Raw genomic sequence first — 15,517 nt, forward strand, 5'->3', positions numbered from 1 at the left:
CTTTACACCTTGACAGATGTATAAATGAACGAGCTTTAGGGGCGATTTCCCTATTTCCCCTTGTTGCCAGTATTTATTTTAGGTGGTTGAAATCTCATATCATGATATGTTACGACCCAGCTCGCTAGGGGTAAAGGGAGTTAGCATAAATGAACGAGGTGTGAAACAGGTTTAGTTGGAACAAAGAGGAACAGAAGAGGGCAACGTATGCTACTCAGATTAAAACCATAACAAAGGTTCACCGAAGTTTAAATACAATTTATCTCTCAAAAACAAACTATAGTTACTCATGTAAACGCTCATCCAAATCAGAAAACAGATGGGATTAGCATCACTGAAACTAGTGTTTCTAGACAGAACTCTTCTAAGCGTATGCAGTAATATGAAGTCAACAGAGCTCAAAACTAGCTCAAGCCCTATACTAAATAGGCAACTAACAACAGTTTTCACTAACTGGCACAGAGGCAAGCTGTTTGTCTATCTCTAGACACAGCTGCCTCGCATGTCAGTAGAACGATGCTTTTAAACCAGCTGCCTGACGGAACCAGTCGAAGGATTGGTGATATGGATAAGATGAAGGTGGATCGGGGAGGAACCAGGAAGCTGAAACAGATTAAACACTGAGACGGACTCACACAGAAATACTCTGGGCCGTAACATCTAACTCTTGGCATGAAAGTGAAAGGCATGTTCTAGTTGTTGTTTTTTTTACACATTTTCTTATATAATAAAATGTGTTTTCTTCGGTTGCCACTAAACAGGAATTCCTTTTAGCCACACATCAAACAGTACTTTGAGTTATGATGTGATAAAAGTTAGACAGAAAGAAAATCATGCCCTCTCCCCAACTGTGAGTATCCATTCCTCTAAAGACAAAATAGCTCCCCTGGCTCATGGTTTGTTGTTGTGGAGCATTTCATAGGTTTTTATTTCATGTCTTCTGGAGAGCTCTGGGGGAAGCTCTGTTTGCAGCACACGTTACCCCACCACCAGGCCCGTGAAAATGATCCACCTGCTGCCGTCAGTCTGGCACTTTCCCGAAGCAACTGCCATCCGAAAGGATCCTGACGGCCAGGCCAGCTGGGAGAAGGGGCTGAAAAAAGAATGTTAGCATGTCTTTCGTCTGCTTGTACCGTAAATATCTTCCATGCAATTCACAGGGTTTAATTTTAGACCCACATGAGGCAGGAGCAAAGCGTTTCTATCTGAAGTCAAAGTCAGAGGCTTCCCAGTTTGCTCGGTCCCGAGTCACAGACCGGACAGTTATTATCCTTTCTCCTAATATCAGCAGAAGTGAGAAGTTGTGGCAATATGTCTGACACCAGAGACCTTGAGGATCTCAATGAAGAGGATATTGACGAGGATGAAATCCTTGCAATGCTTTCACCTGAGGAGCTTAAGGAGCTCCAGAGTGAGATGGATGTCATAATTGCCCCAGATGAGACTGTCCCGGTCGGACAGAGACAGAAGGACCAGACAGAGAAACCTCCGACAGGGACATTTGACCACAGATCCTTGGTCGATTACCTCTATTGGGAGAAAGAGTCTAAACGTATGCTTGACGAAGAAAGAGTACCGGCTACTCTGCTGCCCAGTGAGGTAAGAGCTCAAACCTTCAAAGGTTAATATTTGGATAATATTAAAATATCTGCAGTAATATATTTAGAATAATTTTAATTCCCCGATTTGTTGTTTATTCAGAAAACGTTGAGGGAGGAAGCTGAAAAGAAAGAAGAAGAAGAAGAAGAAAACACGGAAGATGTGAAGTATGAGGTGTATGAAGTGATAGAGGAGGTGATCGAGGAAGAAGCTGTAGACTGTGCAAATGGAGTGGAAATAATTGAGGAGATTATCGAGGAAATAGTCGAAGAAGTTGATGAAAGGGATGAAAAGGACGAAGGGATTGGTGTGAAAAATGAGAGAGAAGAGAAGCTACCTGTGGAAGAAAAACCTGAAAATACAGATAAACATGAAGAGCCTCCACACGATGTAGAAGAAGTACCAGATCAAAAAGCAGCTGATATTCAGCCGTTGTCAGACACGAAGGAGAAGACTGAGAACTTCGCACCCAAACACAACACTGAAGATAAAGAGGAAAATACAAATGCAGACAGTTTGCTTCCTCCTGAAGAGCCAGGGACAAAAGAAACCAATGATATACTCCCACAAAGAGAGGAGAAAAAAATCAACAAACTAAAAATTCCCAAGCTGGCGCTGAACAACATAAAAATTACATCAAGACCTTCAGGAAATGAGACAAACTTGGAGTCGACACTTGACAAGGTCCGTAACAACAACCCCTCTGTCACCGAGGTAAACCTAAACAATATAGAAAACATTCCCAAGGAGATGTTGCTGGACTACGTCAATGCCTTGAAGAAGAACAAGCATGTGAAAACATTCAGCATAGCCAACACCGGTGTCGATGAAAACATCGCTTTCAACCTGGCCAACATGTTACGAGAGAATCGCAGCATCACGACCTTGAACATCGAGTCCAACTTCATCACTGGAAAGGGAATTGTCGCCATCATTCGATGCCTCCAGTTCAATGAGACTCTCACAGAGCTGCGTTTTCACAACCAGAGGCACATGCTGGGTCACCATGCTGAAATGGAGATCTCTCGCCTGCTCAAGGCCAACAATACCCTCCTGAAAATGGGCTACCACTTTGAGCAGGCAGGGCCCAGGATGGTGGTGACCAACATTTTAACCAGAAATCTCGACCGCCAGAGGCAGCTGAGGAAGGAGGAGCAGAAGCAGCAGCAACTAAAGGAGCAGAAGGAGCTCTTGCAGATGTATGAGAACAGTCTAAATCTGCCTCCTGGTTTACTTGAGATGCTTGGATACATACCCCCACTAGAACTCCTACAGGAGCATGGACTTGTCCCACCATCATCTGAGCTGAGCACTGTACCTCAAACGCACCACAAGACAGAGCAGCCACAAGCGCCAGAGCAACAGAAGCAACTCAAACACAACACCATTCCCAAACAACCCAGTGATGAATCAACAAATCCATTGAGGGACGTTCAGCTGAAGAGGACTCCTAAGAAACGTGATCCATTTCTGGACCTGGACCCGAGGGATGACAGGAGACCAGAAAGGGCAAGCTTCCAGCTGAGGGAGGCTCCCAAAGCGAAGGATGTAGGCAGAGGAGAAATGGCAGATGAACGAGCCAACCTGACTGATGTGATAAAGACTCTGAAACCCGTCCCCCGCAGACGATTGCCTCCTAAAGTTGATCTCACACCTCGTGATCAGCTCCTCAGTGAGATCAAAAAGAGCAACGTGGCCTATCTCAAATCTGTGAGTACACAAGAATTATAGGATCAGTCAAGCTAGGTTGCAGTGTTTAGGGGATTAATCAAGTCAAACATGTTGTTGTGGATGCGTCAGATATTAATCTTAACTGCCTGAAAACTATTGAAGGATGATCTAACCTGATTTACTGTTCCAGAAATCTAAGTGGACTTTTTGTTCTTTTCCTTTGTTTGCTTGCAGGTGCCGCTCCCTAAAGTCCTGGAATCAAGCGAAACGAGTCTCTTCTGAGACTTCAACTGTTTCTTCACCATACTGTATGTTTGCTTTACACATACTTTGCATTAGTCACTCCACGTGAACATTAGCAATGGGTGAACTATATTATTATATAAGAAAAACAATGCTTTGTGCCACTCCTGTGTTTTGTCCCTACATGATTCGGTCTTTAGAAAGTCCTAAAAACAGTACAGTGTTTTTAATACATCTACTGTTATGGTGAGGAAGCACCATATATTTAAACAACTATTAAACTGCTACTTAAATTCATTTGCTATCTCTAAATGCACAGCATGGTAAAAATGCATTGTTTTGTTTATTCACAAAGGATTATTTCATGTGTGTCCAACTGTACCACAATTTCTCTAATTTTGTGCTTAACATGATTAGTAGAGTAAGTCTCTTGGGTTAAATGTTAGGTTGGTAAATTTGCACAAAGCTGTTTAACACATTTTACTATAAACAACCTTGACTCTGTGCCTAGGGATTGTTTCTTTATTAAAATGTGAGATCACTCAATTAGAATGGCATTAGTGAAAATACAGTTGTATCTTGAGGGAATCATTTCAGTTACTTCCTGTAGTTTTTTTTTTTTTTTACTTATTCCAACAGTTTTTTCACCTTTAGACGAGTGCCAGTTAGTGATAAATAAAAAAGACTCTCACCCAATGACAGCTGTGATAGGCTCCAGCCCCCCCATGATCCTCCAGAGGACAAGCGGTTACAGAAAATTAATGAATGAAAACACTTAAAAACATATATAAATACCTGTATTATTTATAAGAAGGGAGACAAGACAAATTCTTGAATATCTAATGCTGGTTGGTAGGATTATATTTCTTCCAAATGAATCAAGTCGGTGTTGCATTCTTCATCAGCTCACCATTACGTATCATTAATACTACTACAATTAACTAAAATACCTAAATTTACTTTGTTGAAGAGAAGGTTTAATACAACAGGGACAACTATGTTCTTATTACAAACGCATCTACACATGCAGGCCTACTGGTTAAAAAAATAAATTTCAAAAAGACTGCAAAATAAATAGATTTATTTTTATTTTAATATAGGATAGCCATGTTCTCTTCAATCGCATTTCAAGAATGAAAAAGTCACATAAAAACATAATATATAATATAGCATCCATAAAACAAAAAAAATCTCTCTCTTCAGTTGTCATATGCAAAATTAGCATGCGCAAACCTCAATCAATGTGCATGGGTGGAAAGCAACAGACAACTATGAATACATATTGGGAGTATAAAATGAACACTTGACAATACAGATGACACTTAGTTTTACAAGGAGGGGTGATTTAATGGAACAGTAATGGGTGTCTGTATCATTATTTACTAATGAAGAGAGAACTGCCTTAAATTTAATCACCACTTTTGCCTCAATACCAAAATTAAGCACTTTGTATCCTGCAGCCATTTTACACATTTCTGCATGCTATAATATGAGGATGACACAACACAAATAACAACACGTATCGTGACATTATATTTAAACAATAAAGCTGCACTTGCCAGTCTAATTTTTCATTATTGCATAGCTGTAATCAGAGGGGGATACACTCAGGCCAGCCTGTTCGGTCAGGAAGTGTATGCACAAATCTTTTAACAATAGAAATATCCACACTCCAGTATTATTACTCAAGCCATATAATCATGTCTACAGTAGAAGCAAACTGGTCTCAGATCAGTATTCATACAGCTCCTGTAGTGACAAGACTGGAGTTATTGCAGTTCATTAAGCAGTTCACAGAGTGTTGGGTATCTAACATAAACATGCTTGTTTTGAGGTAGCAAACTGAAAGGTTTCTTCATTTATTATTATTATTTTTTTAAATCAAATGCATCTGTTATCTACCGATATCGGATATTCTGTTCAGATATTTCACTTTATTTTTAGTGAATTAAATACAGTTACCATGTAGAACAAAGTGCACTGTTAACAGGGGAAATGGCTTACTTTTGGACATAGGAATGCTCAGACCTTTGGTAACCTTTAGCGCACATTACCTTCCCAACTTCCAGTCTACAAAATGATGTGCAATAATGGTTTCATCCATCTATACGAGATCAAACCCAAACATACAATAACATAAAGCAAAAATGGGAATGCAGTAACTTTACACGTATAAGAGGACTATGAGTGACAAATGGAAAGAAGCTACAAAAATGTAACAATCCCTACTGTATGACACTGGCTCCTCTTGGCACACTCTTGACTGGAGCCTTACTTTTTCAGTTTACTTTCAATAAAATCCTGAATCTTGTTCATTTTCTCCTCCTGTTGATCCAGGAGATCCATGATGACACCCATGGGGGTCTTCTTCAGCCCCACACCTTCAATGTTGTTCTCCAGCCTGTTCTTCATGTTGCGCAGTCTCAGGGAGGCATGGATCAGGATTACTGCAGGAAAATGTACAAATGTATTTATAGTTTTTCAACTGCAGATATAAATATAGTTTGATGTCTCAAGTGTAAAGGTTTTGATTGGAAATAAAACAAAACAAAATGTGATACAGCTGTAACTCAGGCTTTAAAAGCATGTGTAAGGATAGGGCAGATACTGGATGCATGACATCAGCCAGTAAATGTGGTTCTGTTCAAATCAACAACCCATAGCAACCCGTCAACACAGGCAGCAGTGGGCAGGCCTCCTGGGATGTGATCAAACTGCCTCGTCTATCTGCCACAGTGTTAGAGCTGCTACATTTGTTCTAACGATCCACCCACCAATTATCTAAACCACTGTGCTGACAGACCAACTCTAAATGTGTTCAGAGAGCTGCAGCGAACGCTAAAAATCCACAATATAGCTGATAATATCAGCAATAATTTAACTGATGACTTTATTTTACAATTTTAATAAATCCATGTCAGTAACATTGTGCTTGAGCTGTTCAAATCCTACAGTGAGTCAGGAGGAAAGACTGTTTGGAAAAACCTAGCTCACCCACAGAAAAACCTCCATTATGCATCCCTGTGTGACTCACAGGGCCTCTCAGCAGATTTGAGAGTATAACGTTAGCCATTAGCCAAATGTTGGCAACAGACTATTAGGAACAGTTTGTACACCGTAGCAGCTGTGACGCTCCAAAGTGTAATAAAAAGTTAGCAAATAATTTCCTTTGAAATGTCAACACCAGCCTAGGATAAGATGCTGAAAGAAAGAAAAGAATATCCGTGTGATTTCTCTTTACTAAAACTATTTGTACATCTCAACTAAGATTATCATATAATACACCTACTCGCCAGTTAATCAGGTACACAAGAGAAAAAATGCATTCTAATATATCACTCCTCAACTAAATCCCCTTTCATGACTGTTATAATGTTCAGATTATGTTGAAACAGAAGCGTAACAACTGTGGTAACTGAACTGAGAAAATAGTTTGTGGTGCTGTTAAACTAGATTAAACCAGAAAGAGTTTCTGTTATTTAGGCTAACCCACTGACTAATATGGGTTTGTCAAAATGATAGAAACATGTGTCAGTACAACACAATACATCTCAACAGGACTACAAACCACACCCTCCAAAATGAAAACAGAACTCTCTCAGTTATATTCAACAAATGCTGATTACCGTAACCTTCACAAGGATAGGATTTAGTGCAGGACTGTTATGTCACGATGTGTTCGTTTTCATTAGTGTACCTAAGAAAACGGACAGGTATTACAATTTTTATTGAGTAACTCTGAACAACTTTGTAATCTGAGTTGGGAAACAGCTCTTTAAAAAAAGAGAGTTGTTACAGTTATAATGATGTATCATTCAAAATGACACAACTCAATTATGTTCATGTTACATTATCTGATGTGCTGTTCTGCATATAGTCACAGAAATGACATGGGCCTGCTATGTAAGAGAGGATGATGGAAATATTACACTATTTTGTACGGTGACCTTGCGTGTCCTGAAAAGCGCCTACAAATAAAACCTATTATTATTATTATTACTAAAACCCTTCAATATTTTAAACATACGATTTTAATACCTCTAAATGATGCTGTGCCATGCTGCAGCTAAATGAAAACACTAAATGTTTTGTGAACGCCTTATAAACTGTGATGAGGAATTATCCAGCATGGAAAGAAACGAACTCTTTTTCTATTCCATTGACGAAAGCAAACATGGAAAGCTCGTGTCACATACTGCATACTTACACAGTAATGGGAAAGTGATTCCAAAGATGAAAACCAAGACACCGCCACACAGCGACAGCACAAAATAACTTGTGACCATGACGCCGATGACGAACAGTGTGGGATTCTTCCTCTTGAAGTTCTTGATGAAGGCCTTATTCTCTCCGGCCCACACTGAACCCATGAAGACCAGACTCACCACGCCTCCTCCCAGAAACATGCCAAGTGGATTCAGGAACCTGAATATGGGAAACAGGAAAAGGTTGTGCATGTATTACTTCTTTTGCTAATTACAAAAAAAAACAAAAAAAAAACAGCACAACCTGCTGGTGGTGGTATAACCATCATGGCCAGTCTAGAGTGAAAGGGCAGAAGCCTGCAGCAAGGCCTACGCTTATAATTTCCACTACATCATCCTCTATTCAAAGACTATCAAATCTATTGGCATGCACATTCGTATGCAGCAATCTTCAGTGATATTAGGCACTTCTAGGACAAATATAGCATCACTGGTTTTCATAAACACTCCCCATGTTTAATACTTCGTTTAATTACTTAATTATTCCAAGTAATCTGTGGTGGATTCTTGGAAACTATGAAGCACTTGCACACAATTTAAGCTAGCTGTGAATCTTAGTGGTAGAGCTTCTGAACACATAAATGTTTGATAAGAAAATGCTGGTAGGTCAAACAGGGTTTATTTGACTTTATGGAAGAGAATATAAAAGGTTTACAGTGTTTAAACATCGGCGCAACAATGCCAGGATATATAAAAATAGCCTGTGTGGTCATGATGGGTGTGGGTACAAAGGTATGCAGGCTAATGAAACACACTGATGCTAGCCAGGACTTACCCTACGATGAGAAACACCACCACCACCACGGCGAAATAATTCGTCTGGTAGTACAGCAAATTACTGATGACCCTGTTGTTCCACTTTGCCAAATCTCCGAACTCCGGTTTTGCAAATCGGTCCGTCCCAGGGAAGAAATCGTCCCACGGTCTGAGAGGCGCAAGCTCCATCTTGGCTGCCATGTCTTCAGAGTGTAGTCAAACGACGGACAAACGAAAACATACCAGCACGCGCTGCGTAATATTTTGACAGGTCAGCTGACGCGGAGGAGGGCTTTGGGACGAGAACTCGACTTCTCGCGAGAAATCGAACGAGAGTCATCCAGTGGGAGTTTGGACGGAGAGGTTTCGTCTTGCGTTTCGAATGCGCCACCGCAGCGCATTATTTATTTCGTCTATTTATATGAGTAATTAACTACAGTGTTTGGCATAAAAATACAACATATAAAAGGAACAAAAGCCTCATGACAGTTACCGTAACATGATTAAAAGAAGGTAAAAAAAAATCTACTTCAAGATAAAATGAGAAAATCTCAAATAATAGAATAAGTAAAATTAAATTAAGAAAACTGAGGAGAGAGAACTGAACTCAGAAATTAATATAGTGCATTCCATTATTATTAATACATATAACAACATATTAGCAAATATAAATGTTATACAGTTTGTAACAGCTGCTATATATAATATCCTATGCTGCTTAACTGTAATATTTTGAATACTATTGAATAATAATGTTTCAATTACTGTTTGATTTGTATTACTTTCATAATACCTCCCACAGGATGCTACAATGTCACGAAGATAACGTTGTAGCATCTGCTTATTTGTGAAGCAGGAGAACCAGAGACTTGCTCTCAGCGCAGCTTTGACACTCGTCAACACAGCAGTCAGAATCGAGGACATGGGACCGTGAAAGTATGGCGGATGCCGAGGAGCCGTAAGTCGCAATGGACGGAAAACATCATTTTATCGTAGTTAAACCTCCGCCTTTCGTCGTTAACCCGACCTGATTAAACCCCTCTTTACTTTCTCCTTCCAGGGAGAAGAAAAGAAGGAGAATAGAGGACCTGACTGAGAAGTTAGTGACGAATGCTAAATAAAGGTCTCTGACTGGCAGCAGGTTTGCGTTGCACAGAGAGCAGCGACTGCTGGCCCAGGAGACATAAAAAAATAAATACACATTTTTAGCAAAGGCTGGCTTTAATTACTGATTTAGCGGTTTGCATAGGTTATCCAGTTATACAGTGAAAGCAGACAGACCAGCTGCATTGTACCAGTCAAATCTGGACTGACTAATAAATCCATGTTAAAACTGCGCGTCAGTTTCATACTAAACACTGTATTAATTTCCCCATGTAGTGTTCAAACGGAAAAAAAGGTGACAAATAAAATATTATATTAGTTTGCCTGCAGAACAATTTGAGATGTGCAGTTGAATGCCTGATTGGGAAAATGATTTCTCTTAAAACATAACTGTAAATTGCATGGATTTCTTGTATTATAGCTACAAAAACGGTTCCATATAGACGAGTGTATATACAATATATAAATTACGTACTACATAGTACAATTATGCATGCTTATGAAGATCACAGCCGTCTTGGCCGTGTTATAAGTCTCTTTCTGATAAACTAACTGGACTGCTGTCACTTCTGTTTGCAGTACAAGTATTATATATTATATTTTTAGTATGTCACTTAAAAATTATCTTGTAAACATTACCCCACACCACTAATAAGACTACACAGCAAACACAAGTGCTGTGACTTTATGGCGAACACTGAATGGTACTGGAAGTTTCATATATCAGTGCCTAATAACAGTTTAATCAGCTATTTAATATGCCCTCTAGCCTTTATAGTAGATTGAGAGCAATTATTTTCTCATCGAGCTCCTTACCCTTTATGTACTGCTTGATCCCATTGACTCCCATTTATTTTAAATGCATGTGTAATGAGGGATAAGTTAGGGCGATTAGAGGGTTTAGAAGGAAACACGTACTAATCAGAGTTATAGTACAAGTTCAGTGTATATTGGTGGGTTGTGTGTCCAGAATGGCTGTAGATGGTGGACACAGTGTTGGGAGTTGCGACTGGGAAGGACGGTGGAATCATGTGAGGAAGTTTCTGGAGAGACCCGGCCCATTCACCCATCCTGACTTTGAGCCAAGCACTGAGGTGACGCAAGAATACTTTTATGAAACAATGCACATGGAAAATATTTAAAAATAATCAGTGTGATTTGATCAGCTGTAGCTTTAAGATTTCTAAAGTTATATTATTCTTATCTGAAAGGCAGCTCTTTGAACATTGTGATGTTTTCTTTCATATCAGTCTTTACAGTTCTTGTTGGAGACGTGCAAGATTCTGGTCATTGGTGCAGGAGGACTTGGATGTGAGCTCCTTAAAAATCTGGTATGGAATAGATTTAATCTGTGTTGTATTAATGTGCTTGAAGTGTAAACTGAACAAACACAAACTGTCTCTATGGGTTTAGACACGTTCTCATACAATATTGTGTCATTTTAGGCATTGTCTGGGTTTCGCCTTATTCATGTCGTTGACATGGATACTATTGATGTTTCCAACCTCAACAGGCAGTTTCTTTTCAGGTAGGTTTCACTACTATTTTAAATCCCCCCCACCAACCCACCCCACCACCTACCCCCACCCCCTATTCTTGCATATGTTATATGATTTATGCATTCTTTTAGGCCCAAAGATGTTGGACGACCAAAAGCAGAAGTGGCTGCTGACTTTATCAACAGTCGCATACCAGGATGTAAAGTCATCCCGTATCCTTTTCTTCAACAGTTCTCCTCAAAAATATTTAGTTTGTATAAAGTAATTTTACTGCTTCTTCAATTCCTTATCAATAACCTGCAGTCACTTTAAAAAGATCCAAGACTTTGATGAGTCTTTCTACAGACGTAAGTGTGTTTTTCCTACAAGTCCTGAGCTTCTCAGCAGAACATACCAAATACAACACACAGGTCATATTAATTTTAAAATGCTCATCTTCTCCTTGCAGAGTTCCACATCATTGTCTGCGGACTGGACTCCATCATTGCCAGACGCTGGATGAATGGGATGCTGGTAGGAAGAAGAAATTGCCTCATTTTTTTTAGTGCTGTAGTTAGTACATTTAATGTCCCATTTAAGTATATAAATAGACGTATCTTATTGCAATATACAGTGGTGCTTAACAATATTTGCACACATGTCTGCATAAAAATGACTCAAAACATCAGGGGATTTTCACACGCCCTGACAGTAGACAGAGAACTCAGTCGAACAAATGATAGTTAATCTCAAGTTCAAACTGGAGTCCGTCTGTTCAGTTGTGTTTCTAATCAGCGTGATGAGACTCGGATGTCATTCAGTATTGTTTAAAAAAAAAAATCAGGGATCCTTACAACACATATTTGTAGAGATTTTTAATGACATGGACAAAGGAGCTTTCTGAGATCAGAAAAAGAGTTGTTGTTGCTCATCGGACTGGAAAGGTTGGTTATCTCTAATAATGTTTGATGTTAAAAATGTTTTTGCTGATGTTTTGAGTCATTTTTATTTAGAAATGTGCAAACACTTTTAAGCAGCATCGTATCTTGCACTCTAATTGATTTTGTCTTCTCTAGATATCACTCCTGAGCTATGAAGACGGAGTCCTGGATCCCAGCTCGATCATCCCTCTCATTGACGGAGGGACAGAGGGCTTCAAAGGAAATGCTCGCGTCATTCTGCCTGGCATGACTGCATGTATTGACTGCACACTGGAGTTGTACCCGCCACAGGTAACACACCTTTCACCAGTAATGTATTATCAAGGTGAGCATGAAGATTTGTAAATATGAATGTAATTTTTTTCAATTATTAGTGTATCTTGTGTACACAGAGAAAACAGCTGTTGTGTGCAGGTGATGAATTTCCACTTTTCCATCTGCAGCAGCAACAGCTGTTTATCTGTACACAAAAAGTATATAATATAGAACACTGTGATGGCTACCAGTCTGAAAAGAAAAAGAAAAGAGTGTCAGAAAATTAAAGAAAAAGGTGTCGCATAGAGACAGACAGTCAGGTGAAGTGAAAATCAGTACAGCAGGGACTATTTTGTATCAGAGATCTTGCCAAAGCAACAACTGAAGTATAATAGTTATTATGGTTTACATTTTTAATCAATAGCTTGAAGCAGTTATTGTCTACTGATACTGATGTTGCATCCATAATTAGGTTGCTCAAATTTACGATCCACAGATTAATTTCCCCATGTGCACCATTGCGTCAATGCCGAGGCTACCAGAACACTGCATTGAATATGCCAGAATCTTACAGTGGCCCAAAGATAAGCCATTTGGAGGTACCTTAACATATTCCCAACTTTGTTGTAAGTGAAGCACATCAAATTGTGTCACATTCCTGTGTTAGAATCAAAACTAATAACCTTTTCTTTTCAACCAGAGACGAGCTTAGATGGTGACAATCCGGAGCACATCCAGTGGGTGTTTGAAAGATCCCAAGAAAGAGCTACAGAGTTTAACATAACAGGAGTGACATACAGACTCACGCAAGGTGATCTCGTGAATTACAAGAAAATAATTTATGCAGCGCTAATGTGGTACATCGGTTTGTCTTTTTTTGTTGATCATTTCCATAGTCGACAGCTGTCTCATTCACACGTTGTTAAGGGACTGTGTAGGAATTAAACTCACAAGTGATACTTGTGTCATAGGAGTTGTGAAGAGGATCATTCCTGCTGTGGCGTCAACTAATGCTGTTATTGCTGGTAGGTAACCCAGTTTTTTGAGGCAGTAATTATTGCTTGTTGAACTAAATAAATAGGTGTCACATTTTTGAGGTGAACTATAATAAGAAACTGAAACATTTGCTTAACGTCCCATGCTGGTCATGTTAAGCTAGTAGTTCTTGCAAGGCACATACATATTTTGAATTCTGTAAGGTCCTGTGAGCTCAGTTATGCTTTATTGTATAAATCACGCAATTCACTATATTTTACATTTGTTCTCCACAGCTGCCTGTGCAACAGAAGTTTTTAAAATTGCTACAAGGTTGGTGGACCCACATTCTGGACGCCTCATTCCTGTTATCTGTTACTTTGTCAGATTAGTATTACATATTTCCTTTTATTTTTTCCAGTGCATATATCCCCTTAAACAATTACCTGGTCTTTAATGATGTGGATGGGCTCTATACCTACACCTTTGAAGCTGAGCGAAAGGTTTGTTTTGCTCTCTCTGGACACGGTACCCATTTTGTCAGCAGCGTAATGTACATAATCACTGAAACCTGATGTATCCTTAATTGACAGGAAAATTGTTCAGCATGCAGCCAGGTGCCTCAGGATCTCCAGTTCCCCCCTTCTGCCAAATTACAGGATGTTTTAGAGTACCTGACAGAGAACGCCTCTCTGTGAGTACTCAGAACAGATGAAAGTGACTTGAAGTGACACATAAAAATAACAATGATCACGTCAAGGTTGAATATCCTTTTTTCTCTCCAGACAAATGAAATCTCCAGCTATCACCACAACTCTGGAAGGAAAGAATAAGACCCTTTATTTGCAGGTAATATAAGAGTGATGCACACTGTTTTGTGACCTGTATTTTATTATGATGTACAATTAAATTATGATTACAATTTGATTCCAGTCTGTTAAATCCATTGAGGAACGAACCAGGCCGAACCTCTGCAAAACCTTAAAAGGTAAAAAGGAACTGTTATTCAGACATTACCAATGTGCTCAAAGTGACTTGTGTGTTAAGAACACGTCTAACACGGTTTGCTTTTCTCCCTTGATTCAGAGCTGGGCTTGTCAGATGGACAGGAACTAGCTGTAGCCGACGTCACTACGCCACAGACAGTTCTCTTCAAGCTCAATTTCACAGCTTGAACCTCCGTTACAACAAAACAGCACTGACGCATCTGAATGCGAACTAGATGTTTCATCACAAGGTTACTGTGATGTTGCAGTAGCACATTTGATATGAAAATGTAAATAAGATGAGTAAGTTGTCTCACACGTGGGATAGTTTGGTTGTTGTATGAACTTGGAATCATTTAATAACACTGTTTTTTCTATTAGTAATGTTGTTGGCTTCTTTGTGTATGTCTTGTGTTTACCTAAATTGTCGCTATTCACCTGTCAGTCACGGAAGAATCATGATGTGTTATTATACCCCAATAAAGTTTTATTATTATTAGGAAGTCTCTTACTCCTGATTTAGTTTTCTGTTGTAATCTTAATTCATTTATAAGCAACGGGCAGATTCATAGTTTATTTCATGAATTTTTAGGTGTTTCAATAGCAACTGGATTACACTAAAAACATATAAGATGTGAACAAAAGCCAGTGTAACACGAACTAGCCAAAGAAGTTTCAATGTAACAGTTTTAACTTATTAATATACAAATTTATGCAGCAAGATATACACTCCACCAGATTAGATCATACACTCAATATGAAGCTCCTGTGGTGTTAATATGAAGTTTCAACTGTTGTTCATGAGTCATGCTACTCAAAGGGAAAAGCTTTTTCCTCAGTGTAGCTATTTAGCTCATTTTCATTATAATATTTTCCATACCAGCATGTTTGCATACTACATCAAGTATCATGCAAATGTGTTAGTTTGGTGGGATATGGAGCTGCAGCAATTTCTGGGAAGCCAGTGGTTTTTTACTTAGTTTTTAAGTTATTTTGTTTACTCTGTATTGACAACAGCCTATGTAAAACAGGCTTAGATTTGCCCATGCTCACTGCAAATACTATTCAGTATAATGCTAAAACCCTAATGCTAAATCTAAATGTGTCTAAATCTCCATATATCAGAATGTCAGTGCTAGCTAAGAGCTAGTAGCTAGCTATTTAGCTACCACCACTATCAATGTAGTAGCCTTGTACAAAACCACTAAATGTTGTTCAACACCTTTCTTGTTTCTGTATGAGTT

General features: G+C 39.1%; 3 protein-coding genes across 5 annotated transcripts; 2 read left to right on the top strand and 1 right to left on the bottom strand.

The window, feature by feature from the left end:
• Positions 1–1,311: 1,311 nt before the first annotated feature.
• On the top strand, positions 1,312–4,217 carry lmod3 (leiomodin 3 (fetal); the record flags this gene model as incomplete). The annotated part of the gene is made up of 2 exons (XM_084552766.1): positions 1,312–1,599; positions 1,702–4,217. The coding sequence occupies 2 exons, from the start codon at positions 1,312–1,314 to the stop codon at positions 3,328–3,330; spliced, it is 1,917 nt and encodes a 638-aa protein (XP_084408892.1). The 3' UTR covers positions 3,331–4,217.
• A 367-nt stretch (positions 4,218–4,584) lies between these two features.
• On the bottom strand, positions 4,585–8,771 carry LOC311494252 (PRA1 family protein 3-like). The gene is made up of 3 exons (XM_084553199.1): positions 8,554–8,771; positions 7,721–7,938; positions 4,585–5,960 (listed from the first exon to the last, which is right to left on the bottom strand). The coding sequence occupies exons 1-3, from the start codon at positions 8,733–8,735 to the stop codon at positions 5,785–5,787; spliced, it is 576 nt and encodes a 191-aa protein (XP_084409325.1). The 5' UTR covers positions 8,736–8,771; the 3' UTR covers positions 4,585–5,784.
• Positions 8,772–9,410: 639 nt separating this feature from the next.
• On the top strand, positions 9,411–14,784 carry LOC311493898 (NEDD8-activating enzyme E1 catalytic subunit-like). 3 transcript variants are annotated; one of them, XM_084552716.1, is made up of 18 exons: positions 9,411–9,492; positions 9,595–9,633; positions 10,609–10,732; positions 10,889–10,969; positions 11,084–11,166; positions 11,269–11,349; positions 11,441–11,484; positions 11,586–11,650; positions 12,193–12,348; positions 12,809–12,911; positions 13,013–13,123; positions 13,284–13,337; positions 13,584–13,620; positions 13,709–13,790; positions 13,881–13,981; positions 14,073–14,136; positions 14,221–14,275; positions 14,374–14,784. In XM_084552716.1, exons 1-18 carry the CDS (start codon positions 9,473–9,475, stop codon positions 14,460–14,462), a joined length of 1,389 nt encoding a protein of 462 aa, XP_084408842.1. In that variant the 5' UTR covers positions 9,411–9,472; the 3' UTR covers positions 14,463–14,784. The 3 variants fall into 3 exon arrangements, with proteins under 3 accessions (XP_084408842.1, XP_084408843.1, XP_084408844.1); XM_084552718.1 differs by having other exon boundaries at positions 9,451–9,492; positions 9,595–9,657; XM_084552717.1 differs by lacking the exon at positions 9,595–9,633 and having other exon boundaries at positions 9,448–9,492.
• Positions 14,785–15,517: the final 733 nt, after the last annotated feature.

The sequence above is a fragment of the Chelon labrosus genome (assembly GCF_963514085.1).
Source record: "Chelon labrosus genome assembly, chromosome: 10".
Lineage (NCBI taxonomy): Eukaryota > Metazoa > Chordata > Actinopteri > Mugiliformes > Mugilidae > Chelon > Chelon labrosus.